Below are 22,871 nucleotides of genomic sequence, written 5' to 3'. Positions count from 1 at the left end.
CACTGCATCCGGTTTTATGGTCAGGATGCGATCAGAAAAGCCAACACTAGAGCGCTAACCTCACCGCGGGCCTACTCAGACACTGCGTTAGCGTCTCTAGTCAAAAATAGATTTAAAAAAGCAGAAAACAGCTTAATTCAAAAAGTAAGTTACAAAAAACAGTAAAAACTTCATTTCAGCCTCGCAACAATAGCCCCCCACACTTTGGCATCAGAGATTGAATCACAGTTACAGGAGCGGACGCTGCATCCGGTTTTATGGGCAGGATGCGATCAGAAAAGCCAACACTAGAGCGCTAACCTCACCGCGGGCCTACTCGGACACCGCGTTAGTGTCTCTAATCAAAAATAGATTTAAAAAAGCAGAAAACAGCTTAATTCAAAAAGTAAGTTACAAAAAACAGTAAAAACTTAATTTCAGCCTCGCAACAATAGCCCCCCACACTTTGGCATAGAACCCTGTAATAGAACAGGACACAACAGAAAGACAAGAGCAGACAATGAGAAATTAATGAAGAGGATAAGAACAGAGGCATAATGAAGCAATAAGAATTGAAGGAGGACAGTAGATAAAAAGAACGATAGGAGATGTACCTCAGCGGGCATCTGCATGAGGAGCATAGCGGCGATGGGGCCCTGGGCCTGACAGTATCCCTCCTCTGGCCTGTACATGGTGTAGGCCTTCAGCACTCTCAGTAGGCCCTGCTGCCTGAAGGGGAAAAAGAGTAGCAGGTTGAACCACATGATAAAGAATTCGATACCCTCACTATCAAGGATTCCTTCCTCAAAGCAAGCTTGCATGCGCCCACATGCAACCACGTTGATATAACCATGAACTTTGCCAAAGCTCGCACGATCTTTGATCTTATGAAAAAGGCCTTGGAACTGGGTTTTGGATGTATGGAACTCTGTGGGATGCGCCCCAGAAAAAGGAAAAGACAATTTTCATCTATTTATCTTCGCTGTTTGCTTGTGGAAAAGATCATTTCTGGCTACATCTGGAGCAGCAGGAGCCTGGAGGAGTTTGGTCAGGAAATTTGGGATACAATGATTCTTTGAACAAGAATTTTTGTAAATGGATGTATCATTAAAGCCTTGTGGTACACAGACAGGGGTCAGGGTTTGTAGGAGTTGACCGTCCTCTAGTGCTGCATTCCAGAGCTTGTTGGAATACAATAGAATGAATGTCTGGTTAGAAATTGTCGTTTTAGCTGATTTAGAGTTTTCAAAGAGGTGCAAACTCTTGTAGCACTCCTGAAATGGCGGATGCATTTTGTGAAGTATTTTTACAACTGTGTTGGGAAATACCATTGTGTTAAACCTGTCAGCCTTAAGCTGGTCTTCCTCCAAACTTTTTGCCTCACCTTTTCCATTTTTTGCTGTACGTATTTTTGTTGGCCTTAGGACTTTACCACTGCTAACCAAATGCTACAAATTGACCTGCAGCACTTACTGTGCCACCCACTTAAGTAGCACCTTAAAACATGTCCCAGGTCTGCCACTGCAGCCTGAATGCAGTTTTAAACTGACATATTGACTTGGTATTAAACCCCTCCTTTCCAAACCTTAAACTCCCCTTTAATTACATATACGTCATCCTTAAGGTAGGCCAGATGTAACCCATAGGACAGGATGCTGTGTAATTAAAAGGTTGGACATGTACCGATAGTAAAAAACTCCTAAATATGTTTTTCATTACTGTGAGACCTACTTCTCCCATAGGATAACACGGGGTATTCCTCATTACATTTAATAAGCTGCAATTGGGAGTTGATAGTTATGTTGTGCTTGGTGTCTTTGGAATTGTAATGAAAAACCCTACTTAATGGTAAAGTCGGGTTTTTAATTACAATTTTAAAAATGCCACTTTTAGAAAGTTGGCAGTTTTCTGTCCTTAAACCTTTTGTGCCTGTAGCCCGGCCTAGGTCACATGACTGGGTGTAACTGACAGGCTTTGCGAATTCCTCCCAGCCAACACACACTCGAGGGATTGGGTGTGCTTGAATGGGCCATTTTCTGGAAGTATTGGGGCGGAGCTAAACATAGCCCCACTTGCAACTGAATTGCCTGTGCTCTGCCTTCACACAAAGGGCCAAATGACCCCACATTGTCACTGCAGTCAGCTTGGAGCCAGGGTAGGGGAGGCAGGAAATTCCATGCACTTCAAAGCTATTTTACAGAACCAGGACACCATGGTATAACAAGCACTGGCGAAGACAATAGGTACCACCTCTGTGAGATCAAATGGCTTTGTCAATATTTTTTAGACATGTTGCACAGCATTGGGGCTACTGAGCAACATGGCTGGAAGTAAACTTTTTTTTTTTTTACTTTCAGCCATGTTGCATAGCCCCCCCATGCTGTTGTCCAATAAATCTATAAAACATTGACAAAACCAATATATCTCACCGGTGTGAGAGCTATTGGCTTTGCTAATGACTATTAGTCATGCAGTAGAGCAGCGTGACTAAAAGAAATAAAAATGCTTTGACATGTAAAGCTAAAACAAAGCGCTATGTGAATGTTCCTATTGTATGTTTGTTTTTTCTTGCATCTTTCTTTACTTCTTCATTTGCATAATCATTTGATTTCTCTTACAGCTTTGTTTGTAGAATAGGGAGCGTATGGCAACTGATAGGATGAACTCCTCTACTCACTATTGTACTACTCATTTACGCAATAGTCAAAACCTTTCAAAAGAGTTAGATTGTTTGTTTATAATTCAATGGTAAAAGGCCATAAACATGAGTTTTATGCTGAAAGCATAAGAGGGAACCAATTGTATTCAATTGTGTTATTTAATTTTACTTTCCTTATGTCTTGAGCCCAGTTTCTTGGTAAGACTAGGATATGTGTTGAATACATTTATGTTTGAGGTGCAGTAAACATGTTTGATTAAATTAATGTGATGGGGCCCCAAACTGCACATACAAAATACAAGAACTGGCTGTGGAGGAAAGATGTAATAGCGTCAGCACCAGACATGAGCAAGGTACACACTCTAAACAGGAACAGCAGGTGCAAACTACCTGGCAAATGGCAATTTAGAGCGATGGGTATTATGCTATATTATTACCTCAATTGGCTCTCCCCATGTCCCTAGCAAAGGTGGTCATTGCGAAATTCCTGATTATCGTGGCGCAGAAGGCCCCACCTTCGAGCTACAGTTGGAACATGTACCAAGTACTATGGGAGCGTCCTTGTTAGAATGTGTGTGCTAGACAAACACTATATACATATGTGCATACTGACACTATAGTGAGGGACAGTATACATATGAACTTATGCTGTGAGAGCACTTGACTGCCCTTATGAGCAATGACTCCTGCACCGATATCTCGACTTGGTGTATGATAAAATCGCGATCGGCAAAGACCACTGGCAATCATGCCCGGATCCGGGATACGCTCTTCGCATGTGTGCTATAGCACATCAGCAGCTAGGTAGAAACCATTTTAAGAGACAATAAATAGATGTTAAAACTCACAAGTAAAGCATTACTTTTTTTCTGTTTTGCCCGTTCAATATAGAATTTTCTTTTAGTGGTTACAACAATTTTAAATATTCACCCATGGCTTCCACTAAGTTTAAAGAGTATATATAATTTCCTGGTGGGTAGCCTCAGCACAGGATTCCATGGTGATAAGAATACCACAGAAGGGGCTGGAGGTGTCCGGATGACTGTAATTTAAACAGCCACAGAGCTCCTTGCTTAATGAAGATGCCTGCCGTAATTTGCCTTCTTTTGGTAAATGCCATAACTCTGCTCCAGAAAAGGGAAACAACCGCCGGGGAAACGGCAGAGAGCAAAGACCCTGATCCCAGCAGCAGAAATGGGCTACCACAAGTCACCCTTTGTCCTTTTGCATCCAAGGGGGGGTTGACCTACTCCTCCTTACTGCATTTTTTCTAGAATGTGGACTATGGTGAAGTGTTCAGATGCACACAGGTGAAACGGGGAGTGTAGAACAAGCCAAGGACGGGAGAGGGTGGGCTGCTTGGTATGGGGAAAAGCAACAGGGGATGGGGCGAGTGAAACAAAAAATAGGCAAGCAAGGACTGGACAACAAATAACAGGGGAGGAGTCGTCGAAATAATAGAGTGAGAAGAGGGCAGGGCAAACGACGACTCTACTAGGGGAGAAGAACTGTAAACATGCACTCTTGTGAAGTGCTAGCAAGAAAGAAAATGTAAAGTACCTCGACAAATTCCCAGCCAGTGGGAGGACATTGAAGGGCCATTGGCCGAGGACCGGAAGCTGTATTTGGTCCTTGCTTCACAGCATGGACCAACACACAACAGAAAGTGATACTGGGAGGTGCCTGTAATACAATGACCAATGCGAGGCAAGGACATGAAATGGACGTTGCAGGCAACAAATGGTAAGTAATGGACGGGGGCTTAAAGCTCTTTTTAAAGATTTTTTTGTTGACAAGAGACTTCTCAAGCACAACGCAAGCACTGTGCAGGAGGAACCTAAAAAATGGGACCTCAGACACCAACCCTTCAGTACACTACTGGACCTGTGGATACTCTGCCTGGAGGAAGGACTGCTGTGCTGCTGGAAGGAATGCGAACCTGCTGGACAATTGATCTGAAGGACTGCTGCTCTGCTGGATTGCTGGCCTTCTGGCCTGCTGCTCTGCTACCTTCTGCCTGAGTACAAGGACTGAATCTTCAACTATCCCAGGACCTTCAGAGTGTCTTGCATGGGCTAGTCTCCTGGCCTCCTCTTCAGAGCCACAGGGACACAAATCGCTTACTCCATCTTGAACCCTTACCTAGACCCAGTCTGAGTGAGCCGTGACTCTTGGCAGTAGTTCTAAGGTGCTCAGATAGCCAAAATCCAAAAGTGGGGACTGGTAAACTTTTTTTGGCTAAAAACTGCTCTGAGAACCAGAATGATACTGGGACCAAGCTGCTTGCTTATCCACTCGAAGTACATCGCCAGTCAGATTGACTTTGCGGCTTCTCCCACTGCATTCTTCTCCATAGCAGCAAATCTTTTTCAACGGTCCATCGCCAAAGAGGTATCCAAACTCGTGGAACTGTCTTCAGCTACAGCCCTCTGCCTTGTCCCGCTGGAGATTTTCAACTTCCATTTCAACGACTAAGTCTGAATGTAGAAATCTTCACCTCGGCTTCGACCCAAGGCCATCTGACAACAACGCTCCCTCCTCGGACACCTCCTGTAGCTTTGTCCCGCTGAACTTGACCTTTTCAGAACATTGTTCTCAGATTATTTTTTTGTCCAAAGGTAAGCGCTGACCAGTCACATTTCACTTCTTGTTTTCAAACCGCGCTCCATCGGGGTCAGAAATAGTGTTCAGCTTTCACCCCGTCTTTTAGGTACTCATTTTTACTAAAAACTTTAGAATATCATAGCTCCGGTTCTAGTGATTGGATTTTGGTCATTTTGGTGTCAAATAATTTATTCAAATGTATTCTATTTGTCTAAATTGGTTTTGGATTTCCTTGTGTTGTCACTTTATTACTGTTTGTGTGCTGCATAAATAATTGACACATTGATTCTAAGTTAAGCCCAGCTACTTTTTTGTGCTTAGCTACCCATGGTTAAGCACAGGTGACTTTTTGTGGTTCACCCTGCAAGGGATTGTGGCTGTTGCTTGACCAGGGCTCACACCCCAGTCAACCAACAACCCATATTCTCACACATCCTAATAGAGTTTGGTGTTTGTGGTAGAGGAATGGCTACACCAACCTGCACAATAAGTCCATTAACCTTTTTTGTATGCCACATCTGTATTCATCTGGGATGCAGTGTTGCATGATACACCCCGTGAAGAATAAATGCAGCTAGGAAGATCGCTGCAATGGAGGCAGGTGTGCAGTACAGCAACCTTACACACTGAATGTCTGCAGATGTTGACTCAAAGTCTTAGTAAAGAGGTTTATATGAGGAGTTAAGCTTACAGATGATTCCGTGTGTGGCCCTATTAGAGTCTGAAGGCTCCTCAGACAAGAGGCTGGGCTTCTGTGGCTGGACCCTTGCAGGAGTCTGGGAGGTAGGATTTTTAGGGATGGCACATTTATGCAGAACAGCAGTATTCACACCCTAATCAGGACAAAAAAATGTTTCTAAGAACCGGAGGGTTGTTTGTGAATATAAAGTGACTTGTCTTTCTTCATCCTGTGAGTACATTCAGATGCTCTTGGAAAGGCCTTGTTTAAAAATCTTTGCCTAAAGCCCTTTATGATGGAGACATAGACAATTGCTAGATGTGCTTGGACTCTGGAAAGTCACTAGCCACTCAGCACTGTTTGTGGGAGTCTGAAATTTAGCAAGAAGAACCAAGGTTTTTGAAACATCCATTAGAAGGATTAAAACGTTTGTATCATGGAGACATAAAAACGCGAAAAGAACATTTGAAAAACTCAAGTAACCATGACAACCTGCAAAAAAAAATCCCCTGAAGGATTTCGGAAGAAGAACCCATCCGAGGGCAGAGAACAAGAGACAGACCACACATGAGCTGCATGGATGATAAGCAATGGAGCTAGGAAGTGGACAGAGCACCCCCTCTGAGGATCATGCTTCTAAGCACTATCAAGGTGTGCATTCAAATAACATCACATCACCCTCTGTCCGCCCATTCTATTTAGAGATGGGAGTACCACCAGCTTTCCTATGAGGGTGGTCCGTGGAGGTAAGGGCTTTACTGCTCACCCTGTAAGAGGGGACGGTCTGAGGTGTGTTTTTCTACCTGTCACCTCCAATAAAAGCCTGGGGGTATATTCACAAGAACGTGTGATAGCTACCGCAAGAGTAGCTTAACGCAACTCTCAACATCGCAGTCTATCGTGATCAACGTGGAATTCACGACAAGGCGGCCCCATGCGATAGTTTGCCGAAATCGTGGCCAATGCCTGCGATACAACCACCTCGACGGAGATAAAAACACAAACCCCCAACGCCAAAAAACCTGCGATGGGCCAAAGCGCGATAAATAAACGGTGACAACCAACGCGAGGTAAGCAATACTCACGCGTAATGCGGGAAAAAGCACAAGAACAGCATACAGAAAATGCCACAGAACAAAATACATCAACAGCGGAGTACCACAGATGCACCCTGACCGACTGCAGAGGACAACATGTACACCACACCATCCAAGCACCGTGGAAGAACAGAACCGACTGACACACCGCATGAAAGAGACCAGTGGCAGACAAATCAGAGCCACAGGAACGACTCACCCACCGTGCAGCATACGCACATAAGCAGAAGTGGACCTAGACATTGACAACATCCCGGTACAAACAGCAACCCCTCCACAACTGAACACAGGACACAACTGGTTCCGCAAATGTGCACAACATGGCAAATCACATCTGAAACCGCAGGAAAATGTAACATGACAATGTAAAAGTACAACCTGTAACCTGCAAATATGTTTTAATCACACATGCAGTGCAATTGGACATCTTCTATTGTCCCATGATTGCCATGGACGGCCACAATGTGACGTGCTCATGAGAAGTAAGTGTCAATGATGGAGTTCCTATGGGCCATTCCTGCCGCAGCTGCAGTGGGATGTGGGCCACCTGCCCCATCGTCGCCATCATCGTCAGGTACCTGTGGAACTGGGATCCATGGGGCATTGGTGCAAACACAGATGTTGTGCAACACACAACATGCAACGATCATCTTGCACATGATGTCCGGGCTGTACAGGAGCTTTCCACCTGTGCCGTCCAGTCACCTGAAACGTGACTTCAGCACACCAAATGTGCGTTCAACGATGCCCCTGGTGCGTATGTGTGCTGCATTGTACTGCCTCTGGGCGGGTGTGTCCGGGATCTCGGTGGGGTGTCATCATCCAAGGTCAGAGTGCATATCCTTGATCACCTGTGACAGTGCAGGGAGAAAAGAGTCAATACTTGGTTCAGCAGGATGTGATGGCAGGCCCACTAATACAGTGACGCCTGTGCTGGCTGTGTGTGGGGTGGGTGTAAGCCAGCCCTCAGGGAGTAGCTGGTGCTGGCAACAACTCCAACAGTCATCAGGCACTCAGAAATGCAATGTCAGTACAACAAGGGGGAATGACTCGAGTCGCACAGGGCTAGTGGCCCCGGATGCACAGCTGCCGACACGGGCCCACCGCCACGAGACGCTGACCTGCGGGAGACTGGGATAGGATCATGAGGACAGAGCAGGACCTCACATGTGTCATGGGTGCTGTCCATGAGTGTCACGGGGGAGAATGGGAGGCCTACCCCCAGGGCATGATGCAGAGGGCACATGCCAGCTGTGTCCAGCAACATGGCATGTCTGAATGCCACAGACCCAGGCCAGACACCAAGTCCATACCTGTCCATTGCTGATGACAACCCTCAGGCCACAGGCTCAGACCAACAATGTTCCGCCGGAGGATGACGGGCACTCATGGTGCACAGAGTTAGTGGCACCACGTGTCGGCTACTTGCATTGAACAGGGTTAGTGGCACCATGTGTCGCCGGCTTGCATTGAACAGGGTTAGTGGCACCATGTGTCGCCAGCTTGAGTTGAACAGGGTTAGTGGCACCATGTGTTGCAGGCCTGCGATATGGAATTATGCCTCACTGATCGAAGGGAGTCTTGTGCTGTGGCCGCTGCCAAGGACTTGGGGTCACTGTTATTCAGGACTCAGGACACTGTTCCACATGTGAGACCTACTGGGCCGAAGTGGATGCCGGTGGAGCATGTAAATTTGTAAGAAGTGATGTGGACCAGCGTCAGGGGGGGCCAGCGATGGTCTGTGGAGGCTGCAGAGGTCGTGGGACTTGGGCTTGGTGCTTGCACCGGCACGTGTTGGGCCCTCTTTGACACATGACGGTGTCGGCAGGTGAGCAGTGCCACGCTGGTGCACTGGGCCGGGCAGGCCTGGTCTGTGCATCCGAGTCCTGGGGTGCAGCAGGTGCACAGGGTCGCAGGCCCCGCTTCTCACGGCATCGGCCTCGTGGCAGGCCGTGCGGCGCCGCACTGTCTGTGACGTTGGCCTTCCCGGGAGTGGACCACGCCCTGCGCAACAGGGTTTGTCACCACACCCCTGCGCAGCCCTGGTGTACTCAGGGCCAACCCACTACGCTCAGGCACACAGCGGGGGGACGCAGTGTGCAACACTTCTGCTATCTGTCCCACGGCCTGGGGTGACATGGTTGTCTCCACTGCTCAGTACTTTCCAGTCACCAGCAGTTGTGGTCTGCATGGACATATAAGTTGTTTGCATTCCCATGTCTGTCCTGCACATCCATGCCTCACTTCTCGTTGTGGATATTCCCACTCATGGGTGACTTGCATCCTCGCACATGGCTGCATTCCGCATCTCCACACGTTCAGCTGTTGTGTTGCTGTGGTGCCATGAAATGTCTGTATTGGGTGCAGGGGTAGCCCAGAATGACCATGGAGTGGTGTAGTCGTGTCTGGTAGGTGGTCGTGTAGTTTGACATGTTGTATGTGGTTTGGTGACGTGTGCATTTCACAGTTGTGCCTTGTGTGTTGGTGGCTTTGGGGTGTGTTATGTGTTGATTTGGCACTTACCAACGAGCAGTCCTGTTCCTTATGTGCCATCCTGGAAGCGCTGGTTGTTGATGGACTGTCGGAAGATGAAGGAATCATGCACACTGCCTGGGTAGTTGGTGACGACATTGGTGAAGAGTCCCCAGTGGTCCACTATTGCCTGCACATTGATGGAATGCTGATGCTTTCTGTTGCGGTATTGGTGTGCAGTATCCACAGGGGACACAAGTGGGACATGTGTGCAGTCGATTGCCCCCAACACGGCTGGGAATCCGGCTATGGCGTAGAAACCATGCTTTGTTTCCAGCTGTTCCTGCGAAGTGTTGGGGAAGTGAAGGTACTGGGGTATGAAGCAGAGGTTGGCATCCAGGACAGGTGTGATGAACTTTGATAGGGCTAGCTGTGAAACCCCTCCAACTCTGGCAGTTGTTGGTTGGAAGATACCAGAGGCCAACAGGTGCAGCACAGCCAGTAGCTTTGTCTGCAAAGGGATGTTGGTTCTCTGCTGTGTTGGGACCGTCAGCCTGTGGGCGATGTGGGTCATGATACGAAGAATGGTTGCCCTTTTGAGCCTGTGGTGGGCAATGACTTCCTTGGGCGTTAGGTCTGTGAGAGTGGTGCGTTTTCGGTAGGTCCGCTGTCTTACTCAGCGCTGCCTCTGTGGCGGTCCGGGGGGGAGAGGCGGGTCCAGGTCCTGGGGGTGGTGGTGGTCCTGAGGGTGGTGGCGGTGAGTGTTGTAGCCCTGTTGGGGCTCCGAGCTGCATGATGGGTAGCTCCATGGCATTGTTTGTTCTTTGGGTGTGGCTGTGTGTGGGGCGCCGTTGCCTACTGCAGGTAGTCGCCCGTCTGTACACCTGCTTGAGGCAGGTGTTAAATACCTGCGGCTACCACCGCTTATCACCTGTTTTTGGTTTGCTTCGCAGATCTGGTAGTTCGTTGTGAAAGTGGTGTTGTGGTTTTTTGTGTGTTTTTACACAGGAACACCTACTCATCTCATTGGGGTTACTTGGTGGTGTCCGCCGTGGTGATAAATTTTGGGGCCGTTATCTCGGGAATACTGGCGATGTCTGTAGTTTGCACCAGCTTGTGAATGGGGTGGTAGGTCTATCCCCACTTTTGATGCATTAAGATGGAGATAAATCAGAGATAAGTCCTTGTGACTATCCCCCTGACAGTACAGTACAGCAACCAAAAACAAGCATTGGCAAAGCCAATAGGTCTGGCTTGTGCAACCTTGCAGTCATTTTGTTGCAAGCATATGTGATAGGTATTGAAAGCACAAAAGTAAAATCGCTCCCATCTAAATATAGAAAACATGAAATGAAAACAACAAGCAGCGATTGGCCTCTCAACCTTAGCAGTTAGTAAAGTGGATACGTTTTAGACAGATGGGGACATGTACACAACCAAAATGCTTCCACTCAAATTAAAGAGTGCCAATGGCTGAAGTGGTCTGACTCAGTGCCCTATGCTGTGGTAAGCGGAAGCTAAATGGGAATGACACATGAACAGACTGATTGAGGAAGAGGGCTGATCAAAAACCCCTCTATGTATACATGTGTTTGTATTTTTACTATGGAGTGTGTTGAAAACATGAGGACAGCAAGACGGTAAACACCCAAAATATCGATTCCAAAATATCTACTGCCCAGAATATCGAAGTTAAAATATAGAGTGGACAGAATATCGACTCTACAAAATATAGCTAGATCAGAATATCGAAATTGGGGTACAAAATATCGATTACCAAAATATAGACCTTAAAAATATAGATTACCAAAATATAGACCTTAAAAATATCGAATACCATAATATCGAATTTTAAAATATAGATTACCATAATATCGATTGTTTTTTGTGTTATGTATGGTAATATATGTGTTAAAATGATGTATTATTGTTGTAATGTATGTTTAATTTATTTAAACAAATGAATGTTATGTAATTTAATTATTGCGTAATTTAATTCCGTAGCGGGTTGTGGGTTTATAGGGGAATAGGGTGGGAAGTAATTTAATTATGGTTAATTAAATGTTAATTATATTTATATGTTTTGATAATTAATTAATTGATAATTAATTATTAATTGGTAATTTATTTTTATTAATTGGTAATTAATTGATATTAATTGATAATTATGTTAATTGTATTTGTTATTAATAGGAGCGGGTTGTGGGTTTGTAGGGGAATTGGGTGGGAAGTAAATTAATTGTAATAAAGTAAATAATTAATTTTTTATTTATGTGTATTGATAATTAATTGATAATTAATTAATAATTGGTAATAAATTTGTATTAATGGGTAAATAATTTGCATGAATTGCTAAATAATTGTTATTATTAGCAAAAATATTTTTATTAATTGATTAATTGATAATAATGTGAATTGTATTTTTTATTATTGGGAGTGGGTTGTGGGTTTGTAGGGGAATTGGGTGGGAAGTAAATTAATTGTAATAAAGTAAATATTAATTTTTTGATTTATGTGTATTGATAATTGAGAATTAATTTGTAATTTGTAATTAATTATTATTAATTGGTATAACATTTTTATTAATTGATAATTAATATTTTTAAATGGTAATTAATTGTTATTAATTGGTAATTATTTTTAATTAACTTTTTATCAGTATTGATAATTAATGTCATCTTATATTTAATTTAAATCATTACTTTCCCTACTATTGCACTCTTTGGAGTTGGAATAGTAATTTTTACCCCTACGCTATCCAACGTTTTCCCTACTGTTGCACTCACTGGAGTGGGAATAGTAATTTTCACCTCTACGCTATCCAACGCTTTCCCTACTGTTGCATTCTCTGGAGTGGGAATAGTAATTTTTACCCCTACGCTATCCAACGTTTTCCCTACTGTTGCACTCACTGGAGTGGGAATAGTAATTTTTACCCCTACGCTATCCAACGCTTTCCCTACTGTTGCACTCTCTGGAGTGGGAATAGTAATTTTTACCCTTACGCTATCCAACGTTTTCCCTACTGTTGCACTCACTGGAGTGGGAATAGTAATTTTTACCCCTACGCTATCCAACGCTTTCCCTACTGTTGCACTCTCTGGAGTGGGAATAGTAATTTTTACCCCTACGCTATCCAACGTTTTCCCTACTGTTGCACTCACTGGAGTGGGAATAGTAATTTTTACCTCTACGCTATCCAACGCTTTCCCTACTATTGCACTCTATGGAGTGGGAATAGTAATTTTTACCCCTACGCTATCCAACGTTTTCCCTACTGTTGCACTCACTGGAGTGGGAATAGTAATTTTTACCCCTACGCTATCCAACGCTTTCCCTACTGTTGCACTCACTGGAGTGGGAATAGTAATTTTTACGCTCTCAGTATCCAACAAAATCTCAACTTTTTTACATTACTTATATTATGTTTACATTTTAAGCTATTTTATATTATATTATGTATGTTTTATTTAATTGTTTTTAATATTTAATTAATTTTATATTATTTTTAATACATTTAAAAAAATCGATATTTTGGCTAACTATATTTTGACAGTCTATATTTTGGAATCGATATTTTAGTACTTACCTGTTTGTAGATAGGGAGTCGATATTCTGTCCCTCGATATATTAGTGTCGATTTTTTGTATAGTCGATATTTTGTCCCTCGATATTTAGTCACTGAACCCAGCAAGACATCTAAAGCTGCTTCTAGGCGAGACCTGAAAATGGCCCTATGGAGAATCGAACAATTGACTGCAAAGTACAAGGGACATTTTTCTTTCCATTTCTCCCTGAGAAAATGTACAGATGTTACACACATGTTTGATACTAAATAGTTATGCATGTATGTATTCCTTTCAAATCTAAATCTGTGGCAGAATACACAAAACCTGTCAAGAAATTCTTCTAGAATTCCAAAAAAGCATCATAAAACATATTTCAAATGTAGGTGTAAGCATATGGGTGAACAGTTCGGACTTTTTCAGGCAGCTTTTGTTGATTTGGTCCTGCCATGCCAGAAATATATATTGATAGCATACAATGTCATGTGTAAATTACAAAGACCGTGGGTGACTTACATGTATGTCGGTGAGCTCTGTGACTTCTCTGTCCTAGATGTCTGCACAACAGGAAGTTGCCTTATGGTACTCCCAAAAATGACCAAGACCATTCCATTTTCAGCAAATGGCCGCGAAATAGGCTTTTTGCCAGAAAAAACAATAATTGGCAACGCCAATAGGATTGGTGTTGGCTGCTAGCCTTTTGGCTTTGTCAGGACTAAATTGGGGAACAAAATCAGCCTGCTCCCTTCTGCTTCTCACTCTAGCTCTCTCTATCCATCAGTCCATTCTCTCCTCTTCCTCTTTAATCTCTTAATCTCCACCGTTCTCCCTCTCTCACTTTTTCACTCTATGAATCTCCTGTGTGCCTGCTGTAGTTAATCTCATAATCTGGAGAAAGTGACAGAGGTACCAGGAGTGGGATTGTGCTTACAAGACTAGCCTCCAATGACTCCAGCCCAGTAGGATAATGCCCTATGGAATAAAAGGCCAGTCCAGCCCTGTGCCTTATCAATGCTTTTATTTTGCTAGTTTTGTAAAAACTTCATTGTTGTTGGAGTCGCTTGGTCCTATGCAATATAAAAAAAAAACATTGGCTAATTGTAAAAGAATATATTTGTTAACAGAAATCACAGAATGCCAAAGTAGTCTCTGCCACTGATAGGAGCGGATGTGCACTTTGTGAAAGAGCAGAATGCCATCACACACAGTGAAGTTAGCCAATTACTGACGTGGGCCTGACCCTTTGCCCCACGTCATAGGCTGTTATGGATAAAAGAAATATGTGAATAACAACAGATCAATGGATGATGTGGTCCTGCAGCAGTGATTGTGCCTCCCACTTAAGTAACCCTTTAAACCTATCTCAGGTCTGCCATTGCAGGCTGTGTGTGTTCAGTTTTAAACTGCCATTTCGACCCGGCAAAATAAACATTTGACAGGCCCAAACCTTCCTTTTTAAAACACTCAAGTCACCCATAAGGAAGGCCCAGGTCAACCCAGAGGGCAGGTCGCAATATATTTAAAAAGCAGATCAAGTACTATTAGGTTTTCCATGACCTGGTAGTGAAAAACTCTTAAATTCGTTTTTTCACTACTGCATGCCTACGTCTCCCATAGTATACCATTGGAGTTACATTATTACATTCTATCAGTGTAATTTCCAAATGGGAATAGGTAAGCAGTTCATGTTTGGTGGTACTCTGGAATCACAATTGAAAATTCGAACTTATGGTGAAGTGGGATTTAAAATTGTAACTCTGAAAATGTCACTTTTAGAAAGTTGCAAAAGAAACAATTGATGGCGACACATGGTGCCACATCTGGGCATACCCTGCCCACTTAGGGTGACTTATGCAAAAGAAACAATTGATGGACGGAATGCTGGTCAATGCAAACATGCACCCCCAGTCACAAGGATCTGGGTTTAATCCATCATTCTTTTGCTCACCACACCACCCCAGTTTGGACCCAGCCATATGCAAATCAGTCTTGACCCTGTTCCTTGTGGGAACAGTCCGGCCTGAACTGCCAAGCCGGGTCCTCCCTGGACCGGAAACAAGCATCCTGGGACCGGTTTCAGGGCATCACCCTTCATCAGCCAGGCTAGCTTGAATCCAGTGGTGTAGTCAGCACTTTTAGAAAGTTGGCATTTTCCTGCTTTAGCTATTTAAGGCTCCATTACGAGTGTGGCGGTCTGGCTCGCAGGGGTGCGGCAGTGACAATCCATCTACAGCCGCACAGGTGGTCCGACTGCCTCATTATAAGTCAGGTGGTCGGACCACCGTGGGACCACCGCCAGGCAACCACCATTCCCTGGAGGTGGCGCGGCGGTCAGAGGCTGCAATATGCTTGCCAGGACCACAGCGGTCCCGGCGAGCATATTAGGAGTTTCCTCTCCACCAGCGGTGTAATGGAGGTTCCTCCTCCGTGTACACCATGGCGGAGATGAAACAAAGGGAGCCTTACAGGGCCCCCTGTACCTCCACCAGTTCCTGCATGGCATGGACGTTCGAGTCCATGCCATGCAGGAACCCTGTTGTGCAATCCCATTGAAGTGGCTTTGAAAGAGGCACCGTCACAGGACTGCCATGCCTCCCACCTGCCAGACCACTTTAAAGTCATAATTTGGCGGCAGGACTGGGCCTTACGGGGCGCAACAGTGGCGTACCAGCTACCCTCGCACTGCCGAAACTTGTACTCAGGCCCTAAGTGTACGTAGCCTGTACCTGGGTCACATGACTGGGTGTAGCTGACTGTTGAGCTTTGTGTATTCCTCCTAGACAACCACACACAGTAGGGAACTTAGGTGTGCCTGGATGGGCCATCACTGGCAGGATGGAAGGGAGAAGCTGGGCACAGCCCCGCTTACACTTGAATAGGCTGTGTCCTGCCTCCACACAAAGTGCTGCGTACCCCCTGTAGCTAGTCTGGAGCCAGGGCAGGAAGGCAGGATGCCTGTGGACATCAGAGGGAAACCTCTAGAAGCTTCTCTCCAACTTCAAAGGCACAACTGGGTATAAATACTGGACCTCAGATACTAACTCTTCAGTACACTTCTGGACCTCCGGCTACTCTGCCAGGCAGAAGGACTGCTATACTGCTACAAGGACTGCCACTCTGGTGGGCTGGTACTTTAAAGGAATTGCTGCCCTGCTGTGCTGGCCTGCTGCCTTCTTGCCTGGAGATGAAGAACTGGGACTGCAACTTCATCTTGAACCAGGACCCGAGATCGACTACAAGTGCTCGCCTGCTGGCTTCATGATCTGAACCTCAGGGACATAAAAGGCTCCCCAGCCAACTCCTGGACCCAGTTACAGCAAGTTCCTGATCCCCAAGTAGTACCCCTCAGGTCCTTGACTCTTGGTGTGGGTCAGCAAGCTTAAATCAAGTTTCAGGTCTTTTTGCGACCATGAGCGGGCCTGTTTGCATTGAGACCATGGCGCCCACACTAGAAACTAGTGCAAGTCACCATCAGCCCGTCTGCGCTGCAGCTTTGACTGCTCATGGAGGACTTTCAACACAAAGCTCCAGCCTGCCCATCCGCGATGCCTGGCCTGCTGTTCCTGCCATGCCAATAGCCTCCCGCAATGCTTTTCTTGCTCCTCGCTGCCCTCACCAATGCAAATGTTTGATCTGTTTATTACAGTTTTACAAATATGATACAAATGATCAGCACAAATTATATCCATCGAACCAGCGAGTACATATATTCAGAATTGTCATAAAACGCATAGTATTCTGGACATAACAAATGCGTACACAGTCCATATCTGATCCATATAACAATTAACATTTACGGTAGTAAGCGGTTTGATTCAGATACTCCATTATTATTGTTTCAGTACATGACCCAATTACCGGTAATCGGCACTTGAACATGTCCATTCCTTGCATACAATTTTAGTGACTCATGTTATCAACATCGCATATGCAAATTGGACTCTTGGTACAAAATTTCAGAAGGTAAACCTTCAGCAGGACTAAAGTGGGTAGGTGTCCAACCTGCATCTCATGGCGGTCGGCCTGAACCTTTGACTTTGACCCAGTCCAGCACAACCAGTTAGCCACGGTTGGTGCTATGCGCTTATAGGCGCTATTTTAGACTTTATTCTTTAAAATGAATTACTCCAGTTCTACTGGCATATTTGCCATTTTTCTCTTGTTTTTTTTATTACATTTAGCTCTATTTTTCTGGTGTGGTATCTTTTTTGCGTGGTGTTTCACTGTTTTACTGTTTGAAGTGTTGCACAAATACTTTTAGCATTGCCTCTGAGTTAAGCCTGACTGCTCCGTGCCATGGGGTTCAGCACAGGTTAATTTGGGGTTTTCTAGTCAACCAGCAACCAAATTTCTTACACAGACCTAACAAGTGAGTGCCCAAACTGAAGCAAGCGATTTTGCCTAAGGTTCCGAATATCCTTACACCAAAGATGTGGAGAATGCATGACTTCCCAGGAATTGCCCCCTTTAAGATGTAAAGGTAGTCACTATGGGGCATATGCATCAAGCTAACCAAAAGCGATTCCTTAATAGCGAGAAATAAGGAATCGTTATTAAGGAATCGCTTTTGGGTATGCATCAACAGATTCGGTAATTATTAGCGATTCCTTAAAAATCGCTATTTTTACCGATTATACAATAGCGGGGCATGCAAACTCCGATTAGCTATTAGCGAGTTCGGTAATTCCGAATTAGCAAATAGCGAATTCGGTATTAGCGAAATCGCAAATGACCGCGTCGCACCGGGAACGTGCAGATGACATCACCAACCAGGAAATACAGCAGCCCCACCCTCATTGCATTGACAGAGGAGCAAACAGGAGCACTGACTGCAGACTGCCTGTGCAGACTGAAGCCACACAGACTGTTCCATCTGCAAACAAACCATCCATGGAGAAGGAAGCCCCATCCAGCGCTGAGGCAGCGCGCAAGCGCAAGCGCAAGTTCTCCGACAGGGAGCTGGAGCACCTAATCGAGGGAGTGTCGAGCAAGCACGATCGCCTCTTCGGCAAGCTGTCCCTCAAGGTGCCTGAGGCGGAGAAGTGCCGCATATGGCTGCGCATCCGCGAGAGGGTGAATGCAGTTGGTGTGACGCCCCGCAGCATCGACGACCTAAAAAAAAGGTGGTACGACCTGCGGAAGCGCGCGAAGGAGAGGATAGCAGAGAGGCTCCAGGACGCTAGCAGAACGGGAGGCGGCCCTTCCACGGTCCAGGCTAACACTGCCCTGGAGGAGCTGGTGGAAGGTACAATTGAGCGGGAAGCCGTCGTGGGAGTGACACAGATGGACACGTCCGGCGCAGCCACAAGTGCCCAAGGTAAGATGCATGCCTGTTGCCATACCCAGCATAGCGTAAATCCCATTCCAGGCCCCCAGCAGGATCTGAGTGTGCATGCAGCTTTGCAACACACAGCTTTACTCCTAACACTAGTGCATCATGGGAGTTGTAGTCTACTCAGGCAAGTGTGCATGTACAGGGGTAAATGCAATAACCATTCACCAGATCAATAGAAGCTGGGTATAGACAGTGGGGCAGATTTATGTTGCACTTGCGCCACTTTTGCGCCGCTGTTGCGTCACTTTTGTGACGCAGCAGCGGCGCAAATCCTGCGCCATGGTGCGGGGTATTTACAACGTGACGCATCGGGGAGATGCGTCACGTTGTAAAGCCCTGCGCCACATGTAGGCGTTCCAGGGCAGGTGGGGGCGTTCCGGCGCAGGAACGCCTCCTAAAAGTGGCTGAGTGAAATCTACAAGATTTCACTCAGTCACTTTTAGGCCCATGCTGCGTCAAAACCCTGCGCCTGCTTGAAGCAGGCGTAAGGATTGACGCAGCATTGTACAGATAGGGCCCCCCAGAACATTGCTGGAGCTGCGTCGCGCTTGCGACGCAACTCCAGCAATGCGCCACTTTTACGGCACAGATGCGTCACGCATCTGTGCCGTTTTTGCCCCATGGTGCGCCGCATTATAAATGCGGTGCATCCATGGTGGTGCAGCTGTGGCGCATAATAATTGGCGCATCCCTGCTGATATGCAGGGATGCGCCAGTTAACATAAATCTGCCCCAGTATTTTTAGTGGATCACAGAGGGAGATGTATGTGTGCAACACTACGTAGGTCTAACTATCCCACTAACCATGCACTGTTTCACACACAGTTGCATCACCCGGGGATTCAGATGACAGCGGCCAGCTGGTAATCTCCGAAACACCGGTTGATTCAGACCTTGAGACAGCCCAGGATGCCCTCACATCACCTACACCTGCCACCCCACCAGCACCACCAGCACCACCAGCACCAGCAACAACAGCACCAGCAACAACAGCACCAGCAACACCAGCACCACCAGCACCAGCACCAGCCATACAAGCTGCTGCCACTACAGCCACCAAAGCGCGGCAGCGCAGGTCCCAGGTTGCACCCTTGGCGGTGATGGAAACACCCACCACACAAACGGGACACGGTCAGCGCACCAACACACCACCTGATGCACCACCTGTCCGCGCCAGGCTAACACAGCGGCGCAGGTCTCGCCAACGTTCGGTCTCCTCAGGCAACCTTGATCTCCAACACACTCCTGGCAATGAGGAGAGGATGCTGTCTGTCCAGCGCGTGCAGGGCCGCCACATGGCAACCATCAGCACCAACATCGTGCACCTTGTGCGTGAAATGCGAGCCATGACTGCCGCAGTAACGGCCATGGGCACGGCGGTCAGGGACATGAGCACTGTGGTGGCAGAGGGCAATGCTCACCTCAGGGAAAATGTACAGGAGCTCACCAGTGCCATGAGGGAGGGCCATGAGTGCCAGAAGAGGAGGCACCGACAGCAATTGTTGCGTTCCGCTGCCGCTACTAAGGCTATCACGCGCCACAGCAACAGTACCGCAGTGTTGGCACGCCGCACTGTGTCCTTGCAGGTCGACCTTGGGCACTTCTGCGGGGATGTGGCAAAGGCACTGGGGCAGTTGACCACTGCTGTGGAACACATCCAGAGCAGCACATGCAGTGCTGCAGCTTTGGGGGGGGATGACGCTAGTGAGGCTGCCTCGAGTGTGAGCAGTGTGTCTGTGGCAGAGGGCAGCACCAGGCGCCGCAGTTCGCGGGCATCCACGGGGACTGGCCATGGTGAGGCTTTGGAGACACCTGAGCGGAGGCTTGGGGTACGTGGGAAGCGCCACTAGACAGTTGGACATGCATACAGGACCATGGTGGGGCAACCATGGACATCCACTTACTGAGTGTGCACAGGCGTGACTTTAAGGCACCTTTTATTTTATTTCATGCAATTGGAGCATGATTTACATTGCTAGTTGTGTTGCACAAACATCAGTGCTACTGTGCATTAAACAGTTGCACCCCAAACTAACTTGTAATGTCTCATTCTCACATGTTTCAAAAATGATTTTGCATGATGTATGTTCGCCTCCTATGGCCCTCTGCTGTGTTGGGGACGTGTGCCTGTCGTTGTTGGGCGGGTGGTTGGTCATCCCGGTGGTCGTCATCCCTGTCCACCTCTATGGGTAACCCTTCTGGTGGCAATGTTGTGCAGCATTGCACATACAGCAATTATCCGGCAGCATGTTTCAGGTTTGTATAGCAATGCGCCGCCAGTCTTGTGTAGGATTCAGAAGCGACTCTTCAGAATCCCAAATGTCCTCTCTATGACATTCCCAGTGCTGATGTGTGCAGCGTTGTAGCGATGTTCCTGCGGGGTTGCCGGATTGATGTATGGGGTGAGTATGTATTCACGCAGGGCGTAAGCACTGTCACCTAGAAGATAGAAGCATAGACTTAGCATTGGTGATGTACATACATGTGTGGTGTTGGTGTGGGGAAGCGTATATTTACGTACCTAGCAGGAGTCCCTCTCCAAATTCTCCGTTGATTAGTCGCCTGTGCATTCCACTGTGGCGGAAGATGTAGGAGTCGTGTGTGCTCCCTGGGAATTGTGCCACTAGGTCCGTTATGATGTTATTGGCATCGCACACAACCTGCACGTTGATTGAGTGGTATGACTTGCGGATCCGGAAAATGTACTCATTTGCTGCGGGTGGACATATGGGGATATGCGTGCAGTCGATGCATCCAATCACATGTGGGAATTGTGCCACCTGGTAGAATGCCTGCTTGGTGCGGTCCAACTGCTGTGGGGTTGTGGGGAAGCTGATGTGGGTGTGTAGCATTGTCAGCATGGCATCGAGGAATTTCTTGAAGAAGCGTGACAGTGCGCTTTGCGATACGCCTCCGGCCATCGCAATTACCCCCTGGAAACTCCCTGAGGCCAGTAGGTGCAGGCTGCATAGGACCTGAACGTGCGCAGGGATTGCATTGGTCCGGTGTGTCTGGTGCTGCAGTAATGGTTCCAGGTCTGCAATCAGGCGCATGATCATTGCACGATTGAGGCGATACTTCTCGTACACCTCGTCCTCATTCTGCCCGAGCAAGGTTATGCGCAGTCTGAAAACTCGCTCCTGGACCCTTCTCCTGCGCTGTCCTTCAGCATTGATACGCATCCTCCTTGCAAGCACGTAGAGGGCAGCCATTTTGTGGGAGCCAACAGGGTCTCCTGGGCCACATTTAAGGGTTTGGTGATTGCCTCAATCATTTGCACATGTTGAAATTGTTTTTTTGCATTTTTTTTTTTTTTTAACTTTACCTCCAGGTTTTGATTCCCCTTATTTAGCTCTTGCAAAATAGCGATTTTTGGGATTTTCGTTATTAGCGACTGTTGTTGCATTGGGGTGCGATTCGTTATTTGCTATTGGCACTTTCCGGGAGCTAATAGTGATTTCGGTAACTGCTAAAGCGGTATTTAGCGATTCGGTAATTTTGCATTTTGGTTATTAGCGATTCGGTATTTTGGCTGATTTATTTTAGCGATTCGTTATTTGCTCACGTTTTGGGTTCATGCATTTGAAGTGGGTATTTTTTCATCGGTAACGGGCGGTTTTTGCGATTCGGTATTTTACCGACTGGATTTTGGCTTGATGCATGAGGCTGTATGTGCATGTATTAGGACAATTAATTGAAACTTACGTGTTTTATTTTTTCAATTTATGTTTAAAAGACAACACCGTCCCGGGGAAGGGGCAAAGGAGTATAAAATATGAGTTACAGATATAAAAGGAAAAGAAAGAGTAAGGGGCATATTCACAAGGAACTATCGCCGAGTTAACGGCACTTTATCGCAGCCAAAGTTGCAATAAAATTATCGTCCCATTCACAAGCTGGTGTTAACAGCCCACAGCACCAGTTTACCCGCGATAGCAGCCGCAAAAAACATTGCCACATATGACCCCTGCAACTATCGCTAATGAGATGCAGAGTAGGCGTTCCCGTGCCCAAAGCTGCGACAACACCACTCCACAACATTCACAATGACCAGAGAGAACTGCGATAATAACACGAAACAGGCGATAAGGCGCGTTAGCAGCAGGAAAATAACACCTGCTCTGACCTGGTGCTAAGTCGGACCACAGCCTGCACCACAAAAGGGAGACCAGCCCACAGCCACGCCTGAAGAACAAAAGATGCATCCGGGCAACTGAACATGCAGCCCAGAGGGCCGAAAGGGAAACAACACCCGCTGCAACAATCCCCTGGACCCCCCCTCTCCAACCCTCCCGACCAGAGACATGCCACATCAGCCACACCCAATCACGTACAAAATTATCCGCATGATGTTGCAGAATCACAACTGGTGACATGCATGTGTCGTCACAAAAATAAGCATCACACATTCATTTCCAAAGCAACAAATCAAACTTTATTGAGAAGACACCAATGCGGCTCCCCTCGGGCCAATCCATAG

At 46.5% G+C, this 22,871-nt stretch overlaps 1 protein-coding gene across 2 annotated transcripts in view; it reads right to left on the bottom strand.

Annotated features, from left to right (window-relative positions):
* TBC1D10C (TBC1 domain family member 10C) overlaps positions 1-22,871 on the bottom strand; it is a 349,369-nt gene that overhangs the window by 99,733 nt on the left and 226,765 nt on the right. For both annotated transcript variants that reach the window (XM_085651636.1, XM_085651637.1), the window contains exon 6: positions 594-708. In XM_085651636.1, the coding sequence (XP_085507762.1) occupies positions 594-708 (115 nt within the window). The remainder of the gene's footprint in view (positions 1-593; positions 709-22,871) is intronic.

The sequence above is a fragment of the Triturus cristatus genome, chromosome 4_1 (genome assembly GCF_964204655.1).
Source record: "Triturus cristatus chromosome 4_1, aTriCri1.1, whole genome shotgun sequence".
Classification (NCBI taxonomy): Eukaryota; Metazoa; Chordata; class Amphibia; order Caudata; family Salamandridae; genus Triturus; species Triturus cristatus.
This window is presented reverse-complemented; position numbering and strand designations above follow the sequence as displayed.